The sequence below is a fragment of the Jaculus jaculus genome, chromosome 11 (genome assembly GCF_020740685.1).
Source record: "Jaculus jaculus isolate mJacJac1 chromosome 11, mJacJac1.mat.Y.cur, whole genome shotgun sequence".
Taxonomy (NCBI): Eukaryota; Metazoa; Chordata; class Mammalia; order Rodentia; family Dipodidae; genus Jaculus; species Jaculus jaculus.
Genome location: NC_059112.1, coordinates 44,971,641 through 44,984,613, shown reverse-complemented (window position 1 = coordinate 44,984,613; position 12,973 = coordinate 44,971,641). Strand labels below are relative to the sequence as shown.

Genomic DNA, 12,973 nt, shown 5'->3' with positions numbered 1-12,973 from the left:
GTCTTAAAGAAACAATTCATGGCACATATGATTAAGAACCAGATTAAGCCCCATGCATTTTAATGACAGATGATACAATAAATTATTTGAAAATAAATAAAAGTAGTAAGACTGTGTTGAGAATCAAATTCTGCTTGAAGCATCAGACACAAAGTAAGTTCATTTGGGCTAGACCCTTGCCTGGATGCTTCAGATAAAGAGATAAGTGTGGCTGAGTATGGAGACATGCACCTTCAATCCCAGCACTCAGACAGCAGACGCAGGAGGATCGCCATGAGTTTGTTCAAGGCCACCCTGAGAATTCATAGTGAATTCCAGGTCAGCCTGGGCTAGAATGAGACCCTACTTCAATAAACAAACAAACAAAAAACAACAATAACAAACATATAAATATGATAAAATTGCTTCTCTTGCCCAATCACAGCTAGTTTCCTTTAAATTTATTTAACTTAGAATGGTATTTTCTCTTTCAAGAAAAGTTGCTGGTAATTATTCAATAAACATTTATTCCTAATCCTTAAATCTTTTGAAATGTAATTGTTTTACTCATTAATTGATAAACTTATGCTCATAATTATGGCCTGTTGATCCATGTATGAAATTTCATATCACAACTCAGTTCACACACACATGTAAATACAGAGTTGCCAGCAATGAGATAATATTCCACCTTATTGTGTTGCAGTGCTTCTCACCTCTTTTCTGTATCCATAGCACTCCATAATCCTCTAAAAATGATATATCAGTGAAAGTGGTAAATATTGCTTTTGTAACCTAATGATTATTTTAAGTTTTAATTTTGGCAGTGAAACTTTGAATATTGCTTTGACTTCAGTAAAATATCCTATGTATATCACAGATAGCTTATGTATTAAAGAGATAGCACAATGCTATAGTAGAGAATTGCTGACCACTACCTTCTTTGATACACTTCCATATTTTCCAGGAATGCACTTCATGCCCATTCTTCACTACTCTCTCTATCACTGTCCTACCTACCACCCACATTTCAAATCCACCTGATTGTCCTTTCCACACATACTTTTTGATATTAAGTACTTCAAATATGTTGGTATAGCATGTGAACCCAAGGCTTTTATGAAATTATTAGTGCATTATATAGAAGAACAGAACTTCAGCTCCCAATGAAAGAACAAAGAGCACAAATAGAATGTCACAGCCTTGCATATTCATGGACTACCCGAAAAAGCCAGCAAGTGAAATAGAAAAACTCTGTTATCTATAAAGATATTTTTGTGACATTGTTGAAAGCATTTTAGTATTTCATATAATGAGGCGTATTCAAACCACATAACACATATCTTTTATGTTACTATTTTTTTAATTCTCTAAGTATCAAAGCATTAAAATGAAATCAGGGAGCAAAAGAATATTTCTAAAAGACAGTCCTGTTTGAAAAAGGTTAAGCTGTCTTTATGTGAATGCATGGTTAGCCTGAAATAAGTAACAAAATTATATAACTGAATAAAGTCCTTAGAAAGAGTCATAAAGAGAGGAGCACTTAACTTGGGTAGAAGTTGTGTTCTGGAAAGATTGTAGCCATATCTCCAAAGTGGCATACAACCTACAAAAATGGTGTCTGTGTGTATGTGCTCTATAACCCCCACTTTCACAGAACATCAGTCCATCTGGTGGGGTGAATTTGTGGGACATTGTGTTAAATGTGTGTTCATAGTGCAGACTTGAGCCTTTAGTGACATAATGTCACATCTCTCCCCAGGAGATGTACCAAGTATTCTTGCAACAGCTGATCTATATTGAGCTGCTAATGTGTATTTGGGATGTGAGAAATATGAAATATAAAACTAGGAAAAAATCCTGAACTCCTGGGTACAAGAGACAAATAATAATAATATATATAAATTACAAGTACATATATAACCTAAAGAAACATGTAGTATATAAGATAGAAAAAGTAGAATGAAGATAATACATTTAGAAAGGTTAGCAAAGAGCCAAAGACATCCTGTAAATAGGAAAGGTGGTGGTCAGCACAGGGAAGGTTTGAGCAGAATCTACAGAAGCAAAGTTACATAGGTACACACACACACCTGGGAGAAGAAATTTCCAGGTAGACCACAGAGAAGCCCAGTGTTTTTTGGAAAAGACTGAGATCAGTGAAGTTGAGCTGATGCACCCAGAACGAGAGAACAGATAGGCTGCAGAACCTAGTGGGTGATCTAGGGCATGCTTGGGCCTAACATTTTACCTCTAGGCCATCTGGAGCTGTTTGTGTCATCCCAAGAGCAGTGCCATGATCTGGGCTATATTCTATGTTTTGGAAGTATCATCATGGCTGTCACGCAGCAAACAGTGAACATTATTCAAGGGGCTTTGGGAATCTAAGCTTTTCCTTTTTACTAAGGTGACCTAGACAACACAGGCTAAGATTTCACCTACTTTTGTCTGCTGTTATAGATTTGTGTCAAACTGAATTATGTTTGTTGAATGCATACCTGTTTTTTCAGTAATTTTTGGTTCATTTGATTTCATAACTTTTGCTTTCTTCTTAAAGTCCCTAATTTCCAGCTTGTAGTACCTAAATTAGCCTTAAAATTATATTACTACTGAGTTTAAAAATTTGCAGTTCTTGATTGGGTTTCTTAATGAGGGCCAGAATCTTGCAGGTGAGTTAATGAAATGCTCTACTTTAATTCTACAACTGTTTGATCAAACAGATTATTGAATGCCAACAAGATAAACTGCCTTCGGGTAGACGCTTTTCAGGATTTGCACAACTTGAACCTTCTCTCCTTATATGACAACAAGCTTCAGACCATTGCCAAGGGTACCTTTTCAGCTCTTCGAGCCATCCAAACTATGTATGTATACACAATTTGGATCAAGTTTAATTGCCATTGTCCTCACTGTGAATGTGAGAGTTGAGTTCAATGCAAGTCATGTATAACACTGCTGTTTGTGTTTCTGAAAGGCATTTGGCCCAGAACCCCTTTATTTGTGACTGCCATCTCAAGTGGCTAGCGGATTATCTCCATACCAACCCAATTGAGACCAGTGGTGCCCGCTGCACCAGCCCTCGCCGCTTGGCAAACAAAAGAATAGGACAGATCAAAAGCAAGAAATTCCGTTGTTCAGGTAATTTCTTATTTCATGAGACTTTTCTCTTGGGACCAAAAGCAGTGGTTACGTGAGAATTACTGAGAGCAGCTGGCCTGCGGCTGATTACTGAACATTGTGGAATCACATTCCCTTTTCTCCTGCTCATGGAGAAACAAAGCAGAAATAGAAGTACAACTCATAGTACAGTCAGCAAAGGAAATGTGTTATCACCCTGAATCCTTCATACAACATTATTAGGATTCAAATGTAATCAGGACCAGTTGGCAAATTCAAAATGCCTTTAAGTTATGCTACATTTTGTGTTTGTTGAGCTATTCCCTATGACCAACTTTCAATCCACAGGCATTTCATTTATCCAGAAAGTAAACTGAGACTTGGTTACTGGATTTGGTCATCCTCAGAGGTGACAGATAAACAACTCATCACCCCAAACTCTTAGAATGCATTCATAATTTTGTATTCTCTTGTTTTGAATAGAACTGTGAGGATACATTTTTTTCAAAAGTTTATATTTTAACATTTTGGGAATATTGCATTTATCTAACAAAAAGCAAATTATATTTTGTCACTTTGAAAAAGAAAGCCTATGTCATTGAAATGTACTGTTAGCTTTGATCCCCTCTTTTCTGTATTCTGAAGATAGAATACATTTGCTACATTTTTGGTAGTACGGTAACCTAATTTTTCCAGGTATATTTCATATTTTGCAGTTCATACTAAAAATCTAATATTAAAAACTAGACTGGTTATTATCCCCAATTATAATGTGTTTATTACTGTCTGTGTTTATTATACTTCAGTGAATATACATTTTTCAGTTAGTTATCTATAGTAACCTTAGTTCATTCTTAATCTAATATAACTCATGTCTCTGCTTGCTGACATTCAGGTGCATCTTCTATTTTTTTCTCTTTTGTTTTTTTTATTTAGCTAAAGAACAGTATTTCATTCCAGGTAGGTTTTGCTCGGTGGTAGGACTAACTGCAGACACCCTTTCCTCACCTTGTACACTATAGTTTCTAAAGCTTTACAAGTGCATGCTTTCAGAAGTACAGTGAATTTTCTATAGATAGATTGACTTATGCATAGATCACTTGTAGCTGTTTCCTGAAAACCTGACCTCTGCATGCAGCTTCTGATGGTAAACATATCTATTATAAAATTCTCACCTTCTTTCCTTCCCCCTTCACTTACATATTATCTACAGTTTCTCACAATAACTAAAATGTTTGAATTTATGCTTTCTACTGAAATCATTTTTTTTTTCTATTTACATTGCATATCTAGTCTTTCAGCCTGTTTTTAAAATGTAGCTTACTGAGCTGGTTTTAAAGACGGAGGCCTTCCTATTGTCAAAGAGCTACTTCTACATGAAATCAGTTGTGAACATGCAGAAATTGCATTTCCAATGGGAGGTTTACTTTTGAAAATCTTTTCATGATAATAAAGACTGCCCTTGTTTTTGTTTGACCATGTTACATAAATATAGCAGTTTTGAGCTGAGTTTGCTATATGTTTTCAATTTGTTTGGGACTATAAACAGTCTTACCTATTTGGAGTTAAACTATCACTCCATAAAAGGAATATTGGTGTCCATCACAAAGAGTATATGGGGAATGAGTGCCTTGAATCACTTTAGAAAGTGAACAAACATTTCTAAGAAGACTATTTGTGATTTTATCACTTCATTAAAGTCTCTCAAGACTGATGATTCTAGAGCTAGCTCTTTAAAATATGTTCCCTACTTATATTTTGTTTTTGCCTGCTCATTGTGTAAAATGCCTTTTGATTTGTTTGTTTCAAGGTAGTATATAAAAATATGTTTAGTATTGATTGCCAAATTCATAATCCCTTACATACATTCTAGGCTATATTTTAAGATCTAAAATTTGTTAATGTATAGAACTATAATTATTTTTTAAAGCTTTGAGTTTGCTCTCTATATTAAGAAAATATTGTATGTAGTGTTTGTTATTATTTAATTACAATTAAATAAGTAGATTCATTTAGTAGATTTAAGTATGTTACTTAACAGTGATAAAATTATATTTGAATATCTGTTAAGTAGCATGTTAGCAATCAATTGATTTATTTTTATTATGGATCTTTAAAGTTCATTATTTTTATCCAATTAAGTCAAAAGCAATTTGACAACTATGAATTGGAAAGATAAATATTCCAAGTATTCTAAAAAATATTTTCTCACCAATATGTTTTAAATACAAACATGATAACAATTAATGTCATTTTAACCAAAATGTTGTATTCAGTTTTTTAATAACATAGACTTAATTTTCTAATTCAACTAAAGAGAATGATAATCTGTTTGTTTTTATGACTCTAATGTTTATTATTCTCCTTGAAAAATAGGTGTCCCAGTAGATTTTGGAAAATATCTTTTATCTCACATAATACCTCTTAGCATTCAAGGTCTGATCATTGTATTTACATGCTTAATTGATATTTATAGAAGCTGGGGCACAGAGGATTGATTCTCTCAGCCTCATCCTGCTGTTATTTATTTATTTATATTTTTGCTAAAATTTTAATCACAGTCTTTGATTACACCCAAAAAACTACTGTAAACTATGTGTCATTTCTGTGGTCTGGGCTGCAGGCTATTTGGAATGCGCTCAGTGAACCTACTACTTACATGCTGTCATAATCATGCTTTTTTGTCACTTTGAACTAAACCTCTGGCACCCATGTGCAAACTCTGCAAATACTGAAGCAAGGCATTGTCTTCTATAAAATACACACTTAGGAACCACACAACTGAGTTACAAAACAAGCTTGTAAAAATAAATATTTGAAGTAAATTTACAATATTGTGCTGTACCACATTCAGTTATCCAGGGCCATGTGGCCCAGGGGTTGCAGGTTGAACACACATGATTAAAAACATAATAAGAATGGATCATTAACAATTGTTATGGTATTAATTGCATAATGTCACATAAATGCTGTGGTTACATTCGACATTGCAAATTTCTGATGAGATTCTCAGTACATTTCCATTATTTCATCATGTATAAATTAGAAAGGTCATTAAGAAGAACATGACTTACAACATAAGTACTAATTGACACATTCTAACCATAAGTCCTTGAGGATCTCCATGGTTAGTTTTTCCCTGTGCATTTGCATATTCCCCTCTAAATTCTACAGTGAATGACAGTGTTCATTGTTTAAAGGATGGGACAAGGACTTAAAATTGTACCCTACATCTCTTATGAAATTACTTCTCCTGTAAAGCCAGTATGCTTCAAAACTTATTACAGACTTTACAAAGTACGAAGGATCTATCACACCATGTTATTTGCTTAGGATTAACATGGTAAAGAAATGACAAAGAGAACATAGTTTGTTGCATGTATTTATTAACCTTAGTTTGGATGACTGTCTTTCTTTCCTTCTTGGTGGTCTTTATTTTTACAGGAATTCATCACTCGGGCTGTAAGTAAAAGTGTCTGATCTGAAATGAAATATCCTCCCTTTTCAATCCCTGATGCACCTTCTTCCAGTCTTGGTCTTTTGTGCCTAGTTTACAAGAAGAACCTACAGACCATTTGAGCGTCTCTGTTGTCCTTGTAGCTCCCTTCATCTTCCTGGATGTTGTTCCCGAAAGTTGTGGTTTCCACGCTGCAGTTCTGAGGAACTCAGGAAGGCACCTTTCAGTATAGTCCCTTCTTTGTGTTTCCAGGAACCCTTCGGTAGTAATACTCTTACTATGATCATAACCATTCTGCGGGAAGAATGCATGTCATGTAAACAGTATTACACTTCCAGATCGTCTGTAGCATTTCTTTTACTTCCCTTCGTCTTTCCTCTCAGTCTTCCCTCTCTGGCCTAGTGGTTGGTGTAGTGATAATGAAGCGAGATTTTCTGTTGTGCTTGATCTAACCATGTGGTTGCGAGGTATCAGTAAAACATGGTTCCGTCAAGCACCATGGAACGTCACGCAGCTTTCTACAGCATGGCAAGCTGCTGAGGCTCAAGTCAAGACTTACTTGTCTCTTTTTATAAAATCAAAGTAAAAAAAAAAACAAAAAACAAGAGGGCTTTTGGGACGTTTCTGAAGATTATGTGAGAGGGAGAGAATAATAAAATCCCATAAAAAATTTTAAAACCTGAGTATATTGATTTGCCTTAAAAGCCCTGATTTACAATAACGTTTGTTTATTACTGGATACATTTTCAATTCTTGACTCAGAGGAAAAAAATGAACTTTTTAACAATTCCTAGCCATTGTGTGATTAGCTAGCTGTAAGCTAGGCTAGTGTGGCTCAGAACCGGATCAGCAGACAGTACGGCTGTGAAAAGCTCAACTTTATTAATGTTTCCTGTCGTGTGAATCTGGTCACTCTCTTTTCCAGAAAATCCCAAGCCTTTCTTTTAACCCTCTCCTGACATCCTTTGACCAAAATACCCTAAGTTGTCTCCCTGCTGCATAATCTGTAGTTACCTTACGTTTTTCTTCCTACAAATTAATTTCTGTTCTGACTATTGTACTCAGTATGTTTTATTTTTGGCTTGGATCCTCAATAGGTACAGAAGATTATCGATCAAAATTAAGTGGAGACTGCTTTGCAGACTTGGCTTGTCCTGAAAAGTGTCGTTGTGAAGGGACCACAGTAGATTGCTCCAATCAAAAACTCAGTAAAATTCCGGATCACCTTCCCCAATATACTGCTGAGCTGTAAGTTCACTTGCCTGAAAAATCCTGGATGATAGGGCAAGAAGGATGGAAAGCTTGAAAACATTGGAATTTCTGTGTTGTCATTTTTAGTCTCAATGATTGCATTAATTCAATTCATGCAGTTCTTATTTGCACAGTGATATGTTAAAAACTATCTTCATCTTTCCAGGAAGAGAAATAATCAAATTATCTCTGAGAATTCATTTCCTAATTAATAATAATAGTAATGATGAATATACCATTTTTACTGAGTATGAATCATGACCAATATAATTTTAAGAACTTAATATAATAAATTTGAGGGTGTTCACTTTGAAACCCAGTTAATATATATCTAATAAAGAAGTCTTTATTTTACTAGTCTGTTAACACAGGTGAGAGAATTTAATGATTATGAGGTAGAAAAGAGCAAACAATAGTTTCCATTTCTTTTTTTTTTTTTTTTAATAGTGACTAGAAGAACAAGGAATCATAAAAATTCAGATGGGGTGAAATCTACATTTACAAGCTTAACATAGATGGGATTGCAAATGCACTCCGTGTGAAACATGAAGTTTTAGGATTATCTGTAGATTCTGGGCCCATGTGTGGTTCACCTACGCTGACTTTACAAAAGCGTATAGTGGTAGTGCTCTAAAATCCAAGGAAGGGCTGGAGAGTTGTCTCAGTGGTTAAAGGTGTTTCTTTGCAAAGCGTGACGGCTTGGGTTCAATTTTGCAGTACCCACGTAAAGCCAAGTACAGAAAGTGGCCCATGCATCAAGTTCATTTGCACTGATAAGACAAGAGGCCCTGCTGCACCCATATTTATTCTCATTCTTTCCCTCCTCTGCAAATAAATAAAAAATATTTTTAAATATATAATAAAATTGAAGGACGCTGTCATCATGGTCTGAACGTCTTAGCAATGCTTGTGTACAGCACTACGAGGTACTTATTAGTTATAGCTTTGCAGAGTTGCTTCTGTCTGTGTAATCCTGTCTTCAACTGCATTATCCCTTGATGACAAGGGGTGTGCATTGTAGTGCTTGTCCCACTGCATCTATACACATGCCTGTTACTTAATGAATGCTAAGCAATTTGAATAATCAAAATGAGAGTAATATCTTTCAAAGGGTTGACAGAAACTAGCTCCTTTGGGGTTATAATGCTTTTCTCTTTTCAACATTTGTGAGCTCCATGAATGTTAGAAGACCATATAGCAAACACCTTGCACTTTTTGTGTAGTTATATATGGGCATATGCTTTTTTCTGATAATATTATAACTGATGTTTTCAGCATGGTTGTATATTATGTAGTCTTATGTTTCTATCAAGAATTATATTAGGAGCTATTATTTAATATATATTCAGCAAAAGACTCTGGTGTTTTAAGAATTATTATTTTTCAAATTATACATGCAAAAATAAGGTATTTAGATTCAGAATATATTCAGATTTGTACTTGGTAATGGGTTTATACCCAGAATATATGAGAACACTTAACAATCAACAACAAAAAATAGCTAGGGCTGGGCATGGTGGTACATGCCTTTAATCCTAGCACTTGGGAAGCAGAGGTAGGAGGGTAACTGTGAGTTTGAGGCCACCCTGAGAATACAGAATGCATTCCAGGTCAGCCTGGACTAGAGTGAGACCCTACCTTGAAAGCAAAACAAAACAAAACAAAATACATTACCTAAAAAAATGATCACATTATGTTTATGGGCATTTTTCTAATGACTATATTTGTTTCCTGAATGCACCATCACACCTGGCTTTCACATTTGTAAGCACACTGAAAAGCATTACATGCTGTAAGAACTTTTTTTGAATATGGATTGTATTTAAATTAATCTGTGAATAAAAAACAATGTAGTAAATGATTAATTAGGAAAATATGTTTAGCAATGCTTTGAGCAGCAATAGTGAAAAATGTTTTAAAACTTTGTTCTATATATTACTGAATGGTATTGGTTTGCATACTGTCTTACCATATCCTTAGTATTTAAGTATATTTAATAATATTTGATCTTTAAAATCTGCAGGAAGTAGAGAAAGCAACAGCATATTATGCAAATCCTCTATGATGTTTGTGCTATATATAAAGTTATAATTAAATAATTTTGTAATTTGGAGTATGTTAAATTTAACTCCTTCCAAGCTGTTAATAATGAACATCCTTTTTTTCCTTAGGCGCCTCAATAACAATGAGTTCGCAGTTTTAGAAGCCACAGGAATTTTTAAGAAGCTCCCTCAGTTACGAAAAATGTATGTCATTTGTCAGCTGTTTCTTTTTTTAATTTCTCTAGTGTTTGTGTTTTTTTTTTTTCACATCCTCTCCAATTTTATCTGTTTCCTTAGAAATTGGGAAACCTAAAAAAAAAAAAAAAAAAAAATCAAAGTAGTTTAAATCCAGTGACTATCTGGGATGTAATATAGGGTAATTCCTAAGAGATATACACACATTATGCCAACCCAAGTATTGGCATCCTCCTCTAACACAAACATTTTGTCTGTAATGTATCTACAGCAAGAATCCAGCCATCTAAGCATATTAGAATGGGTTTGGAGATATTTTGTAACTTCCTTTACTATTCCCCAAACCATGCTGCTATTTCTCTTTCAGCACATTCACGTCCACTCTTTGACTTTTTGCTTCATTAAGCTTTCATTACAAGATAGTCAAAATTAATGACTGGTAAACTGGCTGGATAGCTCATCTGTGTTACTTCATGTCTACAACTCATATTTCAAAATAAGTTCATAAACTCAGCAGTTTCAGCAACACTCTGTCAGGAATCTACATTCCTGAAAAGGAAAGTGTGAGGGATAGGACAGAGGCCAAATATGCAAGGACCTGAGAGCACCCTGCACGTGAGAAAGCAGCAAGGACATCTGCCATGTACCACAGAATGAGCTCACGTGTGTCACTCTCTGACAGTCACTGGCAGGGCCGATCTAGGTAGGCCTGTGCTCTTCACCCAGTGTTATTATGTTGCCCCTCCAGTGCTATCTCATTCCTTAATCATCTTCTTTTGTAATAGCTGTGTGATGATTTTCAGGGCAACAAATGTTACTGAATAGATACTCTAGGTGTCGCTTTGTGAGGAGCAAAAAGAGAATATAAACACTATCGTGCTGGGGGGTGGGGAGGGTGTCTTCCAGTTTTGGCCTAATCATTGAGAAAGAGAAAAGAAGACCTGAGAGGTTGTAGTTACCTCCCTGCCTGTTCTTGCTCTCTGAGAAACCATTATAGTATTTCATATATTAAGAGGAATTTTTTAGCACATCATTACATAGAGGTCTAACTGGGAAAAATATCATTTATATTTGATGCTACCTAGTGCTGAAACATTCCAGTCCATATTTTTTTTTAATTTTTTTAAATTTATTTGAGAGTGACAGACACAGAGAGAAGGACAGATAGAGGGAGAGAGAGAGAATGGGTGCACCAGGGCTTCCAGCCTCTGCAAACGAACTCCAGACGCGTGCGCCCCCTTGTGCATCTGGCTAACATGGGACCTGGGGAACCGAGCCTCGAACCGGGGTCCTTAGGCTTCACAGGCAAGCGTTTAACTGCTAAGCCATCTCTCCAGCCCTCCAGTCCATATTTTTAATCATTAATTCAGTCAACAGGTTTCTCTCAGAATATTTCTGTAGACATTCCTTATTAAAATATTCTAGAGGAGGGGGGAAGTTCTATGTAACCAAATACTTGGCCTTAAGAATTTTAGGCTTTTGGAGATCCATGCAGATCACATTGGCATGAATTGGAGTGGTATTTCTTTTTGCCATAGACATTCCCTCTTAGTATTCCTATCCATTTGCCTTCTTCATGTCATAGGAAAGAGGTTTCATGTCAGAGCTCTGAAGTACAGTACTCACAGCAAGAAGCTGGTAGATTGTGGAATGTATTTGTTCAGTAGAGGAAACCTGACCAGTTATGTTATTTCAGTACCTTCTGATAGGTTGGAATCATTTACAGTCTTTGTTTCCACAATGTTTATTTAGCAACTTTAGCAACAACAAAATTACAGATATTGAGGAGGGAGCATTTGAAGGAGCATCTGGAGTGAATGAAATACTTCTCACAAGTAACCGCTTGGAAAATGTTCGGCATACAATGTTCAAAGGATTGGACAGCCTCAAAACTTTGTAAGTATTTCTATTTAGCACAGCAGTATTCAAATTCATTTTTTTTTTCATTTCTCTGTTCTTCTCTTTTTTTAAATTTAATTTATTAGTTTTCTTTTCAATAAATACAGGCAGTTTGGTACCATTATTTTGGCTCATCTGTGATCTACCCCCTCCCATTAGACCCTCCTTGTTAATGAAAATGGGTCGAGCATTGTGGAGTTAGCCCCCAGTTATTGGTATGATAACATCTCCAACACTAAGTTCTTTTTTGTTTTTGGTGTGTCTCAAGTGTTTGTGCACATACACACACACACACACACACACACACACACACACACCACTCCTCTTTGTGAGGGGAAAGTCTCTTACCTCATACCCTTGTCTCCAGGGTCCAGTGATCTCAAGTACATAGTCATTCCTAATGGACAAAAGGATGTTCAAAAAATAGTAATGAACACCACATATCTGGGAAAGAAATGGGAAATGGGTTATTTTGATTCTCAGACTGGCAAAATTGATTGGCACTTTATGTCCATAACAATGTCCCTTTCTTTCCCCCAGGATGTTGAGAAGTAATCGAATAAGCTGTGTTGGGAATGAAAGTTTCATAGGCCTCAGTTCTGTTCGTTTGCTTTCTTTATATGACAATCAAATTACTACAATTGCACCGGGAGCTTTTGATACTCTCCATTCCTTGTCTACTCTGTAAGTGTGGAAAGCCATATTCATCTGCTAATTGAGAAATAGTATTATATGTCTTTAGTACATTGACTATTTGATATATTACCAGACCTTCCACAAAAAGCATGGTCAAGTATTTAGGTAGTTACAAAAGGGCACATTTGTTCATGTTAAACTAACTTATTTTAATTTTTATAAAGATATCATCTACTATATCACATTAAATTTTTATAAAAATGTAACATTCTCAGTCAGTCATTTTTATAATATTGGGAGTGATGCTGTTACTTAAATTCTAAGTTTTAAGCTTATTCTAGGAGAGTACTACAAATCAATGAGATGTTACATATTTGTCCCAGTATTTTCACTCTGT

The 12,973-nt window shown here is 35.4% G+C and overlaps 1 protein-coding gene across 7 annotated transcripts in view; it reads left to right on the top strand.

The window, feature by feature from the left end:
* Positions 1-12,973, top strand: part of Slit2 (slit guidance ligand 2) — a 370,481-nt gene that overhangs the window by 264,385 nt on the left and 93,123 nt on the right. For 4 of the 7 annotated variants that reach the window (XM_012948212.2, XM_045161147.1, XM_045161149.1 and 1 more), the window contains 7 exons: positions 2,700-2,843; positions 2,954-3,117; positions 4,033-4,056; positions 7,651-7,801; positions 9,976-10,050; positions 11,794-11,937; positions 12,481-12,624. In XM_012948212.2, coding sequence (XP_012803666.1) covers positions 2,700-2,843; positions 2,954-3,117; positions 4,033-4,056; positions 7,651-7,801; positions 9,976-10,050; positions 11,794-11,937; positions 12,481-12,624 — 846 coding nt within the window. The remainder of the gene's footprint in view (positions 1-2,699; positions 2,844-2,953; positions 3,118-4,032; positions 4,057-7,650; positions 7,802-9,975; positions 10,051-11,793; positions 11,938-12,480; positions 12,625-12,973) is intronic. The other 3 variants (XM_045161148.1, XM_012948213.2, XM_004656085.2) reach the window with 1 other exon arrangement.